Below are 15218 nucleotides of genomic sequence, written 5' to 3' on the forward strand. Positions count from 1 at the left end.
TCTCGGTCAAGTCGTGGAGGACCCGGCCCTGTAGACCGTGTACAAAGCGAAGAAGGCCGCGCTGAAGGACCTGCAGCTCATCGGGTCCCGAGGCACATTCGTGAGGTCACGTATCTGGTTCCTCCAGAACCTGGACCACGGCTCCCCCTTCTACTCGCTGGAAAAAAGACGAGGTCCGTAAGCAGCTCTTCACGCTGCTGGCCGACGACGGATCTCTGGTCTCAGATCCGGAGGGCATCAGCAACAGGGCCTGAGACTATTACGGGGCTCTGTTCTCCTCGGATCCGTCCAGCGAAGAAGCGTGTAGAGTTTTGTGGGAAGACCTGCCGAAGGTCGGGCTGGATGGTGCCGAGAATCTGGACAATCCGCTAGGCCTGGCGGAGCTGACCGGTGCCCTCGACCAGCTCTCGAGGGGAAAGTCCCTGGGGCTGGATGGGCTGACCGTGGAGTTCCACAGGGCATCCTTGGGGCCGACTACGTGCGGGTCCTGGGGGAAAGTCCGGTGACCGGGGAGATGCCCCTCTCTTGGTGCAGGGCAGTCATCGTCCTGCTGCCTATGAAGGGCGATCTCCGCCAACTTAAGAACTGGTGCCCGGTCTCCCTCCTCAGGACGGATTACAAAATTTTTGCCAGGGCTGTGTCTGCTCGCCTTGGGGCCGTGCTAGACCACATGATCCACCCGACCAGTCCTGCACTGTCCCGGGCCGGGCAATCCACGATAACATCTATCTGGTCCAGGACCTGGTCCACCATTCCCAGGAGGCTGGTCTGTCGATTGCCTTCCTTTCCCTCGACAGGAGAAGGCGTTCGACAGGATGGATCACGAGTATCTGTTCGGAACTATGCACACTGTCAGGTTCGGGACGCATTTCGTTGCCTGGATCTGACTTTTGTATGTGGCCGCGGAGTGTCTGATTAAGGTTAATGGATCTTTGACGGCACCCCTTCGCTTTGGGAGAGGTGTGCGCCAGGGATGCCCCATGTCCAGCCAGTTATATGCCATATGAGTGGAGCCTTTCCTGCGCCTCTTGCGGAAGAGGTTGACGGGACTGGCTCTACAAGGGCCGGACGTGGAGGTCGTCCTCTCGGCTTACGCCGATGATCTGCTCCTCATGGTCGAGGATCCTATTGAACTACGGAGGATGCCTGAGTGCCAGGAGATTTACTCAGCCGCATCCTCCGCCAGGATCAACTGAGAGAAATGTTCCGGACTCCTGGTGGGTGAGTGGCAGGTGGACTCCCTGCCGGAGGAGCTCAGGACTTTTGCCTGGAGCACGACCCATCTCCTCTATCTGGGAGTCTACCTTAGCCTTGCCGAGGAAGCCTGGCCGGTGAACTGGCAAGAGCTGGAGGCCAAATTGCCACTTGCCGAGGGCGCTGGACAGGACTGCTCCGAGTGCTGTCCTACAGGGGTCGAGCGCTAGTCATAAACCAGCTGGTGGCCGCTATGCTGTGGTACTGGCTGGTCACTTTGACCCCTCCCCCTGCATTTGTCACTAAGATGCAGAAAAAGCTGGTGGACTTCTTCTGGAACAACAGGAAGCACTGGTTCTCTGCTGCGGTTCTGAGTCTCCTGCTGAAGGAGGGCAGGCATTGGTGTGCATCAGCACCCAGCACGCGACTTTCCATCTTCAGACCCTGCAGAGATAGCTGTATGTTGAGCCCCCTCCGAGGTGGTGTGTGCTGGCGATGTATTTCTTCCGCCAGCAGTACAGCCTCAATTATGATACGCAGTTCCTGTTTGTGAGCCTGGGGGGTGTCAGGACCACCATGTGGGGGCTGCCCACCTTTTACCAGGAACTCATCAGGGTCTGGAACAGAGTCACCACCAAGCGCAGCTCTCCCCCGTCTGGAGTGGCGGCTGTCCTTTGGGAGCCGCTGCTCAGGAATCTGTACCTCCACCACCGCGGTTTTCGGTGGCAGGCGGACGAGAGGGCTGTGTCTGGCGAGGTGACCAGGGTCAGGGACCTGCTCGATGGCGAGGAGCGTGCTGGATGGTGCCTGAAGAGCTGGCACGGCACCTACCCTGGTCCAGCGTGTGGCCAATGCCATCGAGTCGCTAAAAACGGCACTGGGCCCTGACTCCGTTAGGTGTGTCGAGGATGCTCAAGCACGAGGGGCGATCCCGTCCAAACTGACCCCCGTCCGGACGGAATTCCTCATCGGCACCAAGCCTCGAAACCTCCTTCAGGAGCCGGCGCCTCACAATTTGAGCCTCTTCCGGGAAATCCCCTCTGTGCCTTTCGGTTCTGCGCGGAGGGGTTTCCTGTATGGGCTGCTCCTGCACACTCTCTACCTTGCCATTCTCGTCTGCCGTCTGGACATGCAATGGTGCACCATCTTCCCGTCCGGATGAGGCGGGGGTCCCCAATGGAGTGCACTCTATGCAGGAGTCCTCCCTTTATTTATTGGGGACTTGGCCTGGAGGGTGTTGCACAGAGCAGTCCCGTGCAATCGATTTTTAAGTCAGTTCACGGACTCCCAGGCCGCCTGTAATTTCTGCGGTCTGGAGGAGTCCGTGTTCCATATTTATATTGAGTGTGTGAGGTTGCAGGCCCTGTTCCAATATTTGAAGGGGCTGCTCCTCAAATTCTGGTTGCACTTCAGTCCTACAGTCCTGATCTTTGGGCACCTTGTGCAGAGGGGAGCGGGCAGGTCGGAGGGCCTCCTCATAGGACTGCTCCTGGGCATGGCCAAGGAGACCATCAGCATGTCCAGGCAGCGGGCGGTCGACGGGGTCGTTCAGCCCGACTGCCTGCCTCTCTTCCGCGGTTACATCCGAGCCAGGGTGTCCCTGGAGATGGAGCACGCAGTGTCCACCGGTACGCTCACGGCCTTCCACAAGAGGTGGACCCCAGAGGAACTGGAGTGTATCATCACCCCGAGCAACCAAATTTTAATTTGATCGTTAAAGTTTAAAAGTTAATTTGTTTAATTTGCCGCTTTTAGTATCCCCCGTTAACAAGGGTCACTTGATTTATAGGTTCACAAAAATAATTGTGGAGCTGTTCCAGGAACTTGATTTAAAGTTTCTACTCAAAATAGTGTAGAGCTGTTGCATTGTGAGTGGCTTAGCCAGTCATGTGATGTTGACAAGACTCAATAAAACCCCAATCAGTTGGGCCCAGGTCATCCACGATGAGGTATGCAGTTGTGAGCCTCGTGGATGAACTGGTAATGTGTAGTGGGATTGTTAAACCTTTGTTAATAAACCAACTAGTTCTTGATAGCAATGTGTTGCTATGAATTCTTAAAGCAAAGAACCCAAGAAGTAAATGCATTACAGAGGGGTTTAGCGAGGGAGCTCGAGGGAGTCGGGCTGAGGCAATGAAAGGCTTTTCCACCAATGGAGGGAGGGGAAGGGGGAGTGAATGCACAGTTAAAGAAGCAAAGAGTGCCGGGGTTATCGGCCTGGAGGAGGTTACAGAAGGTTGGAGGTGGGACAAGGCCAGTCAGAGATTTGAAGCTGAGGACAAGAGTTTATATTTAGTGCATTGAGGGACAGGGAGCCTCTGTACGATGACAGTGAGGAGGATTTCCTGTGGGACAGGATATGAGCGACTGTATTTTGGACAAATCAGTCGAGTTCACTGAGGATGTGAGGCCAGCAATGAGAGCATTGGAGCCATCAAGACCAGAGGTGACAGGAGCATGGATAAGGATGTCAGTGTTGTAGGGTATCAGGTGTGACCTTGGGCAGGACCACTTCAATGCTGTGAGCTGGAATTGGACTGGACAGATTGGAACAGGCAGCATTGAGAGGGTTGGGCTTGGAGTTTAGGTGAAGATGGGTCAGCAGGCAGAGAGGACAGGCGGGTGGGTGGCTTGTTTGAGGAGGGGATTGATGACTGGTTTTGAATGTTTGAGGAAAGTCACTAGTAGTGTGAGCTACACAGTAAATGTTATGTCTTTTTCGATGCTCTGATAATGACTCCACGAGGCAGTGTGTTGTACTTGAACTGTAGTGACCTTAGTCCTTTATTGATAACTCCAGCGTGAGGATTACACCTGGTGGCCTGCCTTTTATACTGGGCCAGGCACACCTGTACAGGTAACCTACAAGTCTCCCACTGCAGTGCCCTCTGGTGGCACACCTTGTAATAGTGCAAGCAGTAACCATGTAGGGTACATGACATCGCTCTCCCCCAAGCCTTTAGTGCAAATCGCCTCTGCATTGACTGTGCTCTGGGCTTAGCTCTATCTGGTTGACCCTTGGCGGGTCGTTTCTATTTTGGGTGAGTGGTTGGTGTTTCGTTGGCAGTAGAGTGCTGGTGGTTACTGTTTGTGTGTGTGTCCATGACCATTTCATTCTCCCCCCCCCACATATAGATTATGCCGGAGGTTCATTGCATTCATATACATTCAAGTCCAGAAAAACAAGTTTGCATTACATTTGAGGTGACACGCCATGGTGCACAACTCTGGCCCCAGGGACGCAGGCTACTACATTGGGTAGCTCACTGGACCTGTGTGCTCCCGATTGGTGTCTGCCCACTGCATTGGTTGAGTGCAGTTGAAATCCTACATCGCACAACGTTTCATTACTCATTATAAATAACTTGTAGCTCCGATCGTGATCACGCACCTTTTCTTTGTTTATTGCATGTACACAACGCTGATCATCAATTTCACATCTTGCATCTGGCTCACCGTTGACTTTACATTGTTTGAAAATGTGGAACAGTCCCTTTAAGTGTGGTGGGTTGCAGGCCTCCTTTAAGAGAGCTTTGCCATCTTTACCCCAATCCTCTTCTCTGGTGCCACGTGTTGCTCCATCAGCGCAGCACCTCGTGGTCTGGCCGTCGCCATCTTTTTCTTCGGTGCATCACCTCGTGGTTTGGGCGCCATCTTCCCTCCATCCACGATGTCGACTGCGGTGATCCTCTTCTCCCCGGGATCTGCCACCGAAGCTGGGAAGTCGCCTTCGGATCCAATTTTCTTCCTCCGGAGTCCTGCCACTGGAGCCTGGAAGGTGTGTTCGGGTTGTCTCAGCTGGATCATCTCCACATGCTGAGCGGTCTGTGCCTCGGGTGCTGTGCTGGTCTGCTTGCTGATGCCGGGTCCACCCTCAAGTGAGGGCTTGCTGTGCCTCCGAGCGCGGAGGATGTCGATTGCTGGAGGGATGGAGTCCTCCCACTTGCAATGGATCTTCTCCATCCACCTTCTTCCGAGTAGCATTGGTCCATCACCTGCAACAATCCACAGAGGTAACTTGTGCACTGCGCCATCATGGAGTACCTTTACATTCGCAGTACCAACAACTGGGATAAGTTCATCGGTGCAGGTGCGCAGCTTTGCCTGAACCAGGACCAACTTGGTTCATTCAGCCTGATTGTCCCATAACCTCTCAAAGGTTTCTTGATTCATTACTGACTGGCTCACCCCTGTGTCCACTTCCATGAAGACTGGAACACCATCTATCTCGACTTCCATCCTCAATGGGGAACCTTCGGTGGTGTAGGTAAACGTGCTATATACCTCATCATGGGGCTGAGCTGTCTCTCTGCCTATCGTTTCATAATCTACGCTGGATTCATGGCCATCTGCAGACTCTTCATCGACACAGTGAGTCATATTTCTCTTACACATTCGCTTGAGGTGGCCCTTTGTGCTGCAGCCTTTACACACAGTCTTTAAAACGGCACTGGTGAGCCCTGTGATTCCCTCCGCAACGCCAGAATGGAGCTACTCGGTTAGTGCCCCTCGGCGAACTCTGAGTTAAGGGCCTCAGGGGTCTGTTCTCTCTTCCCTGAGAAGGTTCACGTTCTACAGTCCAGCCTCTAAAAGACGCCACTCTGTGCATAGTACTTGCAGGGTTTGAGTCCTGAGGATGGGCCATCTGCCTAGAAACGCAGGTCGAGGTCATGAATGTCTGGCTCACAGAGATGGCCTTCTGCAGTGTGACTGTGGTATCCGCAGACAGTAGCTTATGAAGAAGGCTCTCATGGCCGATTCCAATGACAAAAATGTCTCGCAGCGCTTCAGTGATGTGGTCGCCAAAATCACACGGTGCCACCAGCCTCCTGAGGTCTGCAGCATATTTTGCAATTTCTTGGCCGTCGGTGGGTGCTGAACCAGTGTCTGGCTGTGAGGATGCTCTCCTTGGGCTTCAGTTGCTCTTGGATCAGCGTTACAAGCTCCTTGTACGTCTTGGTCGTTGTCTTCGCTGGTGCCAGCAAGTCCCTGACGAGGTCATAGATGATGGGACCACAACTGGTTAGCAGGATAGCTCTGCATTTATCAGCCAGTGTGGCCGGGTTTTCTCCTGCCAGGTCTTTGCTGTGAAGAAATGATCGAGCCTCTCCACAAAGGCATCCCAATCATCACCATCGGCAAACTGCTGCAATGTACCAAGGGTAGCCATTTTCGCGTGAAGGTTCCTAATCTCGTCGCCAATTGTTGTCTTTAGATACGCTGACAATGATTGCATGAGGCAATGTGTTGTACTTGAACTGTAGTGACCTTAGTCCTTTATTGGTAACTCCAGAGTGAGGATCACACCTGGTGGCCTGCCTTTTATACTAGGTCAGGCACACCTGTACAGGGAACCTGCAAGTCTCCCACTGTGGTGCCCTCTGGTGGCACACCTTGCAATAGTGTAAGCAGTAACATGTCAGACACATGACAGTAAGGGATAAAGAGGAGTCAGGAGGTGTATTGAGAAGAAATCAATGGGCCAGGGTGTGAGCATCATTTGGGAAATAAGTGAAGAGAAGGCATGGGAGGGAGATTGGGGAGAATCTACAGTGATGGGGATCAGGGAGGAAGACTCGGGGAGGTTGGGGAGGAAGTGGCAGAGGCAGCTGTATGCATGAAGCAAAGAAATCCTGGAGCTTTTCATATCAGGCCATATAATGATCAGTTGTTTAGAATTTACTGAAGCTCAGGTGAGCTGCCTGCAGTTTTCATTGAAACATTTCAGACATTTATCAACCTTCAGACCGGTTTTTAAGTGATTGATATTTTCCCATTAAAGGTGCAGTTGTCCCTGTCCTGACCCAGTCTCCGAGCCTGGAACGTGTCACAGAGGGTCACACGGCGCGGTTACAGTGCACCATGCGGAACGCCAGAGTGAGTGACACCGATGTCCACTGGTACCGGCAACTACCGGGGCAAGATACGGAGTGGGTTTTAACACATGAGGCAAGTGGCAGCACACGAGGGAGCCCAGGTTCCACTGACCATCTCCAGCCTTCCAGAGACACCTCCAATAACAGCTTCATTCTGACAGTCACAGACGTGCAGCCCAGTGACACTGCCGCCTATTACTGTAAAGTGTGGGGCGATATCAGCGGGAACGGAACCCAGCTCAATGTAACCAGTAAGTATAAATTACATTTGGTTTTATTCATAATAGCGTTACTACATAGAGGGTAATTTTACAACAATACACTCCCAGTCGAGAGGCACACACACACTGGGAGCATGGACTGGAGAATTGGGGCTGTGATGTTGTGGCCCTATATCTGACCCACATTCCATGGGACTGTGGCTTCTCACTGGGAGCACGGCATTGTGGGATCCCTCTTATACACACTTCACTTCTCAATAGAACACAGGAGCTTCCCAAACTTGATGGAAATATTTTGTTTAGCCTAAAGTGTGATTTCACTTACACTGACAGGGATTAGGAATTCTAAGGCGATTTGATTCTTTTAAAATTCAACATTACTACACGTTAAAGTGCCAGTAATCCGTCACAGTGCAACTCAGCAGCAGATAGTTTTGCAATAATTTCTCACATTTATCTGCGCCTATTTTCTCCTCGTGATGGTCCAGTCCACAGTCCCTGACTCCTTGCCCAAGTTACCATTCACACCCACACATATCCCCATCAGTGTTACCCTGCATTTGCTTTTTGATGCGTGGTCCCTTTAACGGGCGGCGCGGCCCATTCAAAGTTTCACATCGGGAAAGCTGAACCCGGGCTGTGCTGATCTCCCCCTCCCCCACATCCCCCCCCACCACATCACCCCTCCCCCTCCCCCACGTCCCCCCCCAGCCACATCACCCCTCCCCCTCCCCCACGTCCCCCCCCACCCACATCACCCCTCCCCCACGTCCCCTCCCCCATCCAATCACCCCTCCCCCTCCCCCACGTCCTCTCCCCCACCCACATCACCCCTCCCCCTCCCCCACGTCCCCCCCCACCCACATCACCCCTCCCCCTCCCCCACGTCCTCTCCCCCACCCACATCACCCCTCCCCCACGTCGTCCCCCACCCACATCACCCCTCCCCCACGTCCCCCCCAACCACATCACCCCTCCCCCTCCCCCACGTCCCCTCCCCCTCCCCCACGTCCCCTCCCCCACGTCCCCTCCCCCTCCCCCACGTCCCCTCCCCCTCCCTCACGTCCCCTCCCCCACCAACGCCCCCTCTCCACCACCCACATCCTGCTCCCTCACGTCCCCTCCCCAACCCACTTCCCCCCTCCCCCACCCACATCCCCCCTCCCCCACGTCCCCTCCCCCACCCACATCCCCCCTCCCCCACCCACATCCCCATGTCCCCGCACATCCCCTCCCCTCCCCCACCCACATATCCCTCCCTTACCCTCGATTTAATTCCTAAGTTGATTTTTATGCTGCTCCTTTCCGCTCCCGACAGGATTTGTTCATTCTTTATAAATTCACCTGAAATAATGGTTTGTGGTTAATTCCATAAAAATTGTTTGGCTGGATTTGCGATGTTCTGGGCAGAGGATGTGTTCCCCCTCGCACCAAGTGCAGTTATTGAAGTAGGGCAGGGATGACCATCACTGGTATAACATTGAGACAAACACCATGCGCTGTATATTTTAGGTACTTGCTGTCTCACAATACAAGCTGTTCTCGCTCCACAGTCCCATTGACCAGTTTTATGCTCCGACTTCCTTCTGTTTGAATCAAACTTTGATAAAGTTTACACTTGTATTATTCAAGCTTTTATATAATCTTACAGCACAGAAAGAGGCCATTCGGCCCATCGTGCCCGTGCTGGCTCTTTGAAAGAACGATCCAATTAGTCCCACTGCCCCTGCTCTTTCCCCACAGCCCAGCAATTTTATTCCTTTTCAAGTATTTATCCAATTCCATTTTGAAAGTTACCATTGAATCTTCCACCGCCGTTTCAGGCAGCACATTCCAGATCACAGCAACTCGCTGCGTAAAAAGGAATTCTCATCTCTTTCCCCCCTCCCCCCTGGTACTTTTGTTAATTATCGTCAATCTGTGTGCTCTGGTTACTGATCCTCCCCACACTGGAAACATTTCATCCTCATTTACTCCAGCAAAACCCCTCAGAATTTTGACACCTTGATTAAATCCCCCTGTAACTTCACTGCTCTAAGGAGAACAATCCTAACTTCTTCAGTCTCTCCACATAACTGAAGTCCCTCATCTCTGGTCTCATTCTAGTAAATCTCCTCTGCACCCTCGCCAAGGCCTTGACATCGTTCCTAAAGTGTGGTGCCCAGAATTGGACACAATAGTCCAGCTGAGACCTAACCAGTGATGTATGGAGGTTTAGCATCACTTCCTTGCTTTTGTACTCTACACCTCGATTTATAAACCCAGGGTTTTTTAGCTCTTTTAAAGCCTCATCAACTTGTCCTGCCACTATGAAGATTTGTGTATGTGAACCCCCAGGGCTCCCTGTTCCTGCACCCACTTTATAATTGCACCATTTAGTTCATATTACCATTCCTCATTTTTCCTTCCAAAATGCATCACTTCACACTTCTCTGCATTAAATTGCATCTGCCATGTATCTGCCCATTTCACCAGTCCTCCTGGAGGCTGCTGCTTTCCTCCTCATCTGCAAACTTTGAAATTATGCCCTCTATATCCCAGTCTATTTTCAGCATTTTAAAAACCTGCTTCATGTCCTCTCTCAATGAAATATCCCTGCTCCAGTGAGAACTAATCTAATTCTATCGTCACACTTCTACACAGGGTATGGTGAGGCCACACCTGGAGTACTGCGTGCAGTTTTAGTCTCCGTATTTACGGAAGGATAGACTTGCATTGGAGGCTGTTCAGAGAAGGTTCACCAGGTTGATTCCGGAGATGGGCAGAAAAGTGGAGCTGAGTCCATGATCGGATTAGCCATGATCTTATTGAATGGCGGAGCAGGCTCGAGGAGCCAAATGGCCTACTCCTCCTCCTACATAAGAACAGAAGAACATAAGAATTAGGAACAGGAGTAGGCCATCTAGCCCCTCGAGCCTGCTCCGCCATTCAACAAGATCATGGCTGATCTGGCCGTGGACTCAGCTCCACTTACCCGCCCGCTCCCCATAACCCTTAATTCCCTTATTGGTTAAAAATCTATCCATCTGTGACTTGAATACATTCAATGAGCTAGCCTCAACTGCTTCCTTGGGCAGAGAATTCCACAGATTCACAACCCTCTGGGAGAAGAAATTCCTTCTCAACTCGGTTTTAAATTTGCTCCCCCATATTTTGAGGCTGTGCCCCCTAGTTCTGGTCTCCCCGAACCTCTCTGCCTCTATCTTGTCTATCCCTTTCATTATTTTAAATGTTTCTAATAAGATCACCCCTCATCCTTCTGAACTCCAACGAGTAAAGACTCACTCTACTCAATCTATCATCATCAGGTAACCCCCTCATCTCCGGAATCAGCCTAGTGAATCATCTCTGTACCCGCTTCAAGCTAGTAAATCCTTCCTTTAGTAAGGTGAGCAAAACTGCACGCAGTACTCCAGGTGCGGCCTCACCAATACCCTATACAGTTGCAAAAGGACCTCCCTGCTTTTGTACTCCATCCCTCTCGCAATGAAGGCCAACATTCCATTCGCCTTCCTGATTACCTGCTGCACCTGCAAACTAACTTTTTGGGATCCATGCACAAGGACCCCCAAGTCCCTCTGCCTAACAGCATGTTGTAATTTCTCCCCATTCAAATAATATTCCCTTTTACTGTTTTTGTTCCCAAGGTGGATGACCTCACACTTTCCGACATTGTATTCCATCTGCGAAAGCTTAGCCCATTTGCTTAACCTATCTAAATCTCTTTGCAGCCTCTCTGTGTTCTCGACACAACCGCTTTCCCACTAATCTTTGTGTCATCTGCAAATTTTGTTGCACTATACTCTGTCCTCTCTTCCAGGTCATCTATGTATATTGTAAACAGTTGTGGTCCCAGCACCGATCCCTGTGGCACACCACTAACATCGATTTCCAACCTGAAAAGGACCCATTTATCTCGACTCTCTGCTTTCTGTTAGCCAGCCAATTCTCGATCCATGCTCATACATTTCATCTCACTCCGCGTACTTTTATCTTCTACAGTAACCTTTTGTGTTGCACCTTATCGAATGCCTTTTGAAAATCTAAATACACCACATCCATCGGTACACCTCTATCCACCATGCTCATTATATCCTCAAAGAATTCCAGTAAATTAGTTAAACATGATTTCCCCTTCATCAATCCATGCTGCGTCTGCTTGATTGCACTATTCCTATCTAGATGTCCCGCTATTTCTTCCTGAATGATAGTTTCAAGCATTTTCCCACTACAGATGTTAAACTAACCAGCCTATAGTTACCTGCCTTTTGTCTGCCCTCTTTTTTATACAGAGGCGTTACATTAGCTGCTTTCCAATCCGCTGGTACCTCCCCAGAGTCCAGAGAATTTTGGTAGATTATAACGAATGCATCTGCTATAACTTCCGCCATCTCTTTTAATACCCTGGGATGCATTTCATCAGGACCAGGGGACTTGTCTACCTTGAGTCCCATTAGCCTGTCCAGCACTACCCCCCTAGTGATAGTGATTGTCTCAAGGCCTCCCTTCCCACATTCCCGTGACCAGCAATTTTTGGCATGGTTTTTGTGTCTTCCACTGTGAAGACCGAAGCAAAATAATTATTTAAAGTCTCAGCCATTTCCACATTTCCCATTATTAAATCCCCCTTCTCATCTTCTAAGGGACCAGCATTTACTTTTGTCACTCTTTTCCATTTTATATATCTGTAAAAGCTTTTACTATCCGTTTTTATGTTTTGCGCAAGTTTACCTTCGTAATCTATCTTTCCTTTCTTTATTGCTTTCTTAGTCATTCTTTGCTGTCGTTTAAAATTTTCCCAATCTTCTAGTTTCCCACTAACCTTGGCCACCTTATACGCATTGGTTTTTAATTTGATACTCTCCTTTATTTCCTTGGTTATCCACGGCTGGTTATCCCTTCTCTTACCGCCCTTCTTTTTCACTGGAATATATTTTTGTTGAGCACTATGAAAGAGCTCCTTAAAAGTCCTCCACTGTTCCTCAATTGTGCCACCATTTAGTCTGTTTTTCCAGTCTACTTTAGCCAACTCTGCCCTCATCCCACTGTAGTCCCCTTTGTTTAAGCATAGTACGCTCGTTTGAGACACTACTTCCTCACCCTCAATCTGTATTACAAATTCAATCATACTGTGATCACTCGTTCCGCGAGGATCTTTTATGAGGAGATCATTTATTATTCCTGTCTCATTACACAGGACCAGATCTAAGATAGCTTGCTCCCTTGTAGGTTCTGTATCATACTGTTCTCAGAAACAATCCCATATGCATTCTATGAATTCCTCCTCCAGGCTACCCCGTGCGATTTGATTTGACCAATCGATCAGTAGGTTAAAATCCCCCATGATTACTGCTATTCCTTTTTCACATGCCTCCATTATTCCCTTGATTATTGCCCGCCCCACCATGAAGTTATTATTTGGGGGCCTATAAGTGACTTTTTCCCCTTACTATCTCTAATCTCCACCCACAATGATTCAACATTTTGTTCATTAGAGCCAATATCGTCTCTCACAACTGCCCTGATATCATCCTTTATTAACAGAGCTACCCCACCTCCTTTCCCTTCTTGTCTATCTTTCCGAATCGTCAGATACCCCTGTATGTTTAATTCCCAGTCTTGGTCTTGCAACCACATTTCTGTATTGGCCACCAAATCATACCCATTTGTAATGCTTTGTGCCGTCAACTCATTTACTTTATTTCGAATGCTGCGTGCTTTTAGGTAGACTGTTTTAAGACTAGTTTTTAAACCATGATTTTTAGTTTTGACCCTTCCTCCAGCCCCTTTATATTCAGTGGCCCTTTTTGTTTTTTGCCTTGGATTTCTCTGCCGTCCACTTTTACTCATCTCCTTTCTGTCTTTTGCTTTTGTCTCCTTTTTGTTTCCCTCTGTCTCCCTGCATTGGTTCCCATCCCCCGCCATATTAGTTTAACTCCTCCCCAACAGCACGAGCAAACACTCCCCCCAGGACATTGGTTCCGGTCCTGCCTAGGTGCAGACCGCCTGGTTTGTACTGGTCCCACCTCCCCCAGAACCTGTTCCAATGTCCGTAACTTCTTATGTTCTTATCCACAGCTCTCGCCCACTCTGCTGCTATAACTCTGCCTGGGGTGCATGGGAGGGCTGCAAATTATTCCTGGACCCGGATATGCCTGGTCCCAGCCTTCCATTGGCCTTTTGGAGGCACCAGGGATAGACACTAAGAGAAAGAACCTGCACTTCTATAGCGCCTTTCAGTCTCGGGATGTCCCAAAGCACTTTACATAAGCCAATGAAGTACATGTGAAGTGTAGTCTCTGTTGTAATTTAGGAAACACACAAGGTCCCACAAACAGCGATTAAATAAATAGCCAGATCATGTGTTTTAGGTATAAATGTTGGCCTGGACACTGGGAGAACTCCCCTGCTAATCTTCGAATAATGCCGTGAGATCTTTTACATCCAACTGAGATGGCAATCTTGGTTTGACATCTCATTTCAATAACAGCACCTCCAACAGTGCAGCACACCCTCCATACTGCACTGGAGTGTCGAGATATGTGCTGGAATCTCTGGAGTGGGACTTGAACCCACGAATTTTGACTCTGAGAAAGAAAGATTTGAATTTCTACAGTGCTTTTCATGACCTCATGATGTCCCAAAGCACTTTACAGCCAATGAAGTACTTGTTCAAATGTAGACACTGTTGTAATGTAGGAAACACGGCAGCTACTTTGCACACAGCAAGCTCCCATAAACAGCAATGTGATAATGGCCAGGGCACTGGGGATAACTTCCCTGCTCTTCTTCAAAATAGTGCCGTGGGATCTTTTACATCCACTTGAGAGAGCAGACGGGGCCTCGGTTTAATAACTCATTCAAAAGCTGGCACCTCGGACAGTGCAGCGCTCCCTCAGCACTGCACTGGGAGTGTCAGCCTACTGCACTCCATACTGCACTGGAATGTCTAGATATGTGCTGAAGTCTCTGGAGTGGGACATGAACCCATAACCTTCAAACTCCAAATGTTATAAATTGTTAAACTTTGAACGCTGGAGAAATATATTTCTTTGTGTCAGACTCCATATATTTCCCACGTACAGATCCATTGGCTGATCCGGTCCTTGTTCAGCATCCAACAGTCAGCAAGGTCCCAGAGGGTGAAACCGTGCAGTTACAATGTGCCATGTACAATGCCAGTGTGAGTGACGCTGATGTCCACTGGCACTGCCAGCGACCCGGGAACAACAGCGAGTGGGTGATGAGCCAGTTTGTGAATGGCACCATTACCAAGTCCTGGGGTTTCCACGACCGTTTTCTGCCTTCCAGGAACATCATCAGTAACAGTTACATTCTGACCATCGTGAATGTGTCCCTCATTGATACTGCTGCCTACAGCTGCAGTGTGTGGAGCTACATCTATGGAGCAGGGACCCAGCTCAATGTAACCGGTAAGTCAATGTTAGCTCACACTGGCAGGGTCACAGTAACAGCTCCTTACTGGGAACATGTGTAACCTTCACACAGTGGGGTGGACCAGTGGAAATATACCGTCAGACACAGTGGTTACTGTCGTGCTGTGGAACAGAGAGTGGGAATGTTGTTAGTGATGTGCAAAATGCCAGAGTTGAATAGTGGCGATGTAAGAATGGATCAAAACTCTGGAACAACAACAGAACATACGGAATGTCTCGGCCAGTCTGTTTTTTGTGGAGAAAACGGAGGAGTTGACATTTTGGGTGTGGGCCACTCAGAACAAAAGAGAAGGGAGAGGGGAAAACAGACATGGGAAAAGAAATGGGCACACTTATTTGTACTGCAAAAATGGCCGCCATGCTCCACCCTTTGTCAATGATTGGTCCTTGTGGAGGATAAGCTACACCCTGAAGTTTCACTGGAATGTGTAACTGGAACCGCCCATCCCAAGGTCTCACTGACTTTGCAA

General features: G+C 49.9%; 1 protein-coding gene across 5 annotated transcripts in view; it reads left to right on the top strand.

Moving 5' to 3' along the window:
* The window catches only part of LOC139250296 (uncharacterized), a 169533-nt gene that overhangs the window by 114889 nt on the left and 39426 nt on the right, over nucleotides 1–15218 (top strand). For all 5 annotated transcript variants that reach the window (XM_070872785.1, XM_070872789.1, XM_070872788.1 and 2 more), the window contains 2 exons: nucleotides 6977–7321; nucleotides 14377–14724. In XM_070872785.1, the coding sequence (XP_070728886.1) occupies nucleotides 6977–7321; nucleotides 14377–14724 (693 nt within the window). The remainder of the gene's footprint in view (nucleotides 1–6976; nucleotides 7322–14376; nucleotides 14725–15218) is intronic.

This window comes from Pristiophorus japonicus, unplaced genomic scaffold (assembly GCF_044704955.1).
Source record: "Pristiophorus japonicus isolate sPriJap1 unplaced genomic scaffold, sPriJap1.hap1 HAP1_SCAFFOLD_367, whole genome shotgun sequence".
In the NCBI taxonomy this organism is placed as follows: Eukaryota; Metazoa; Chordata; class Chondrichthyes; family Pristiophoridae; genus Pristiophorus; species Pristiophorus japonicus.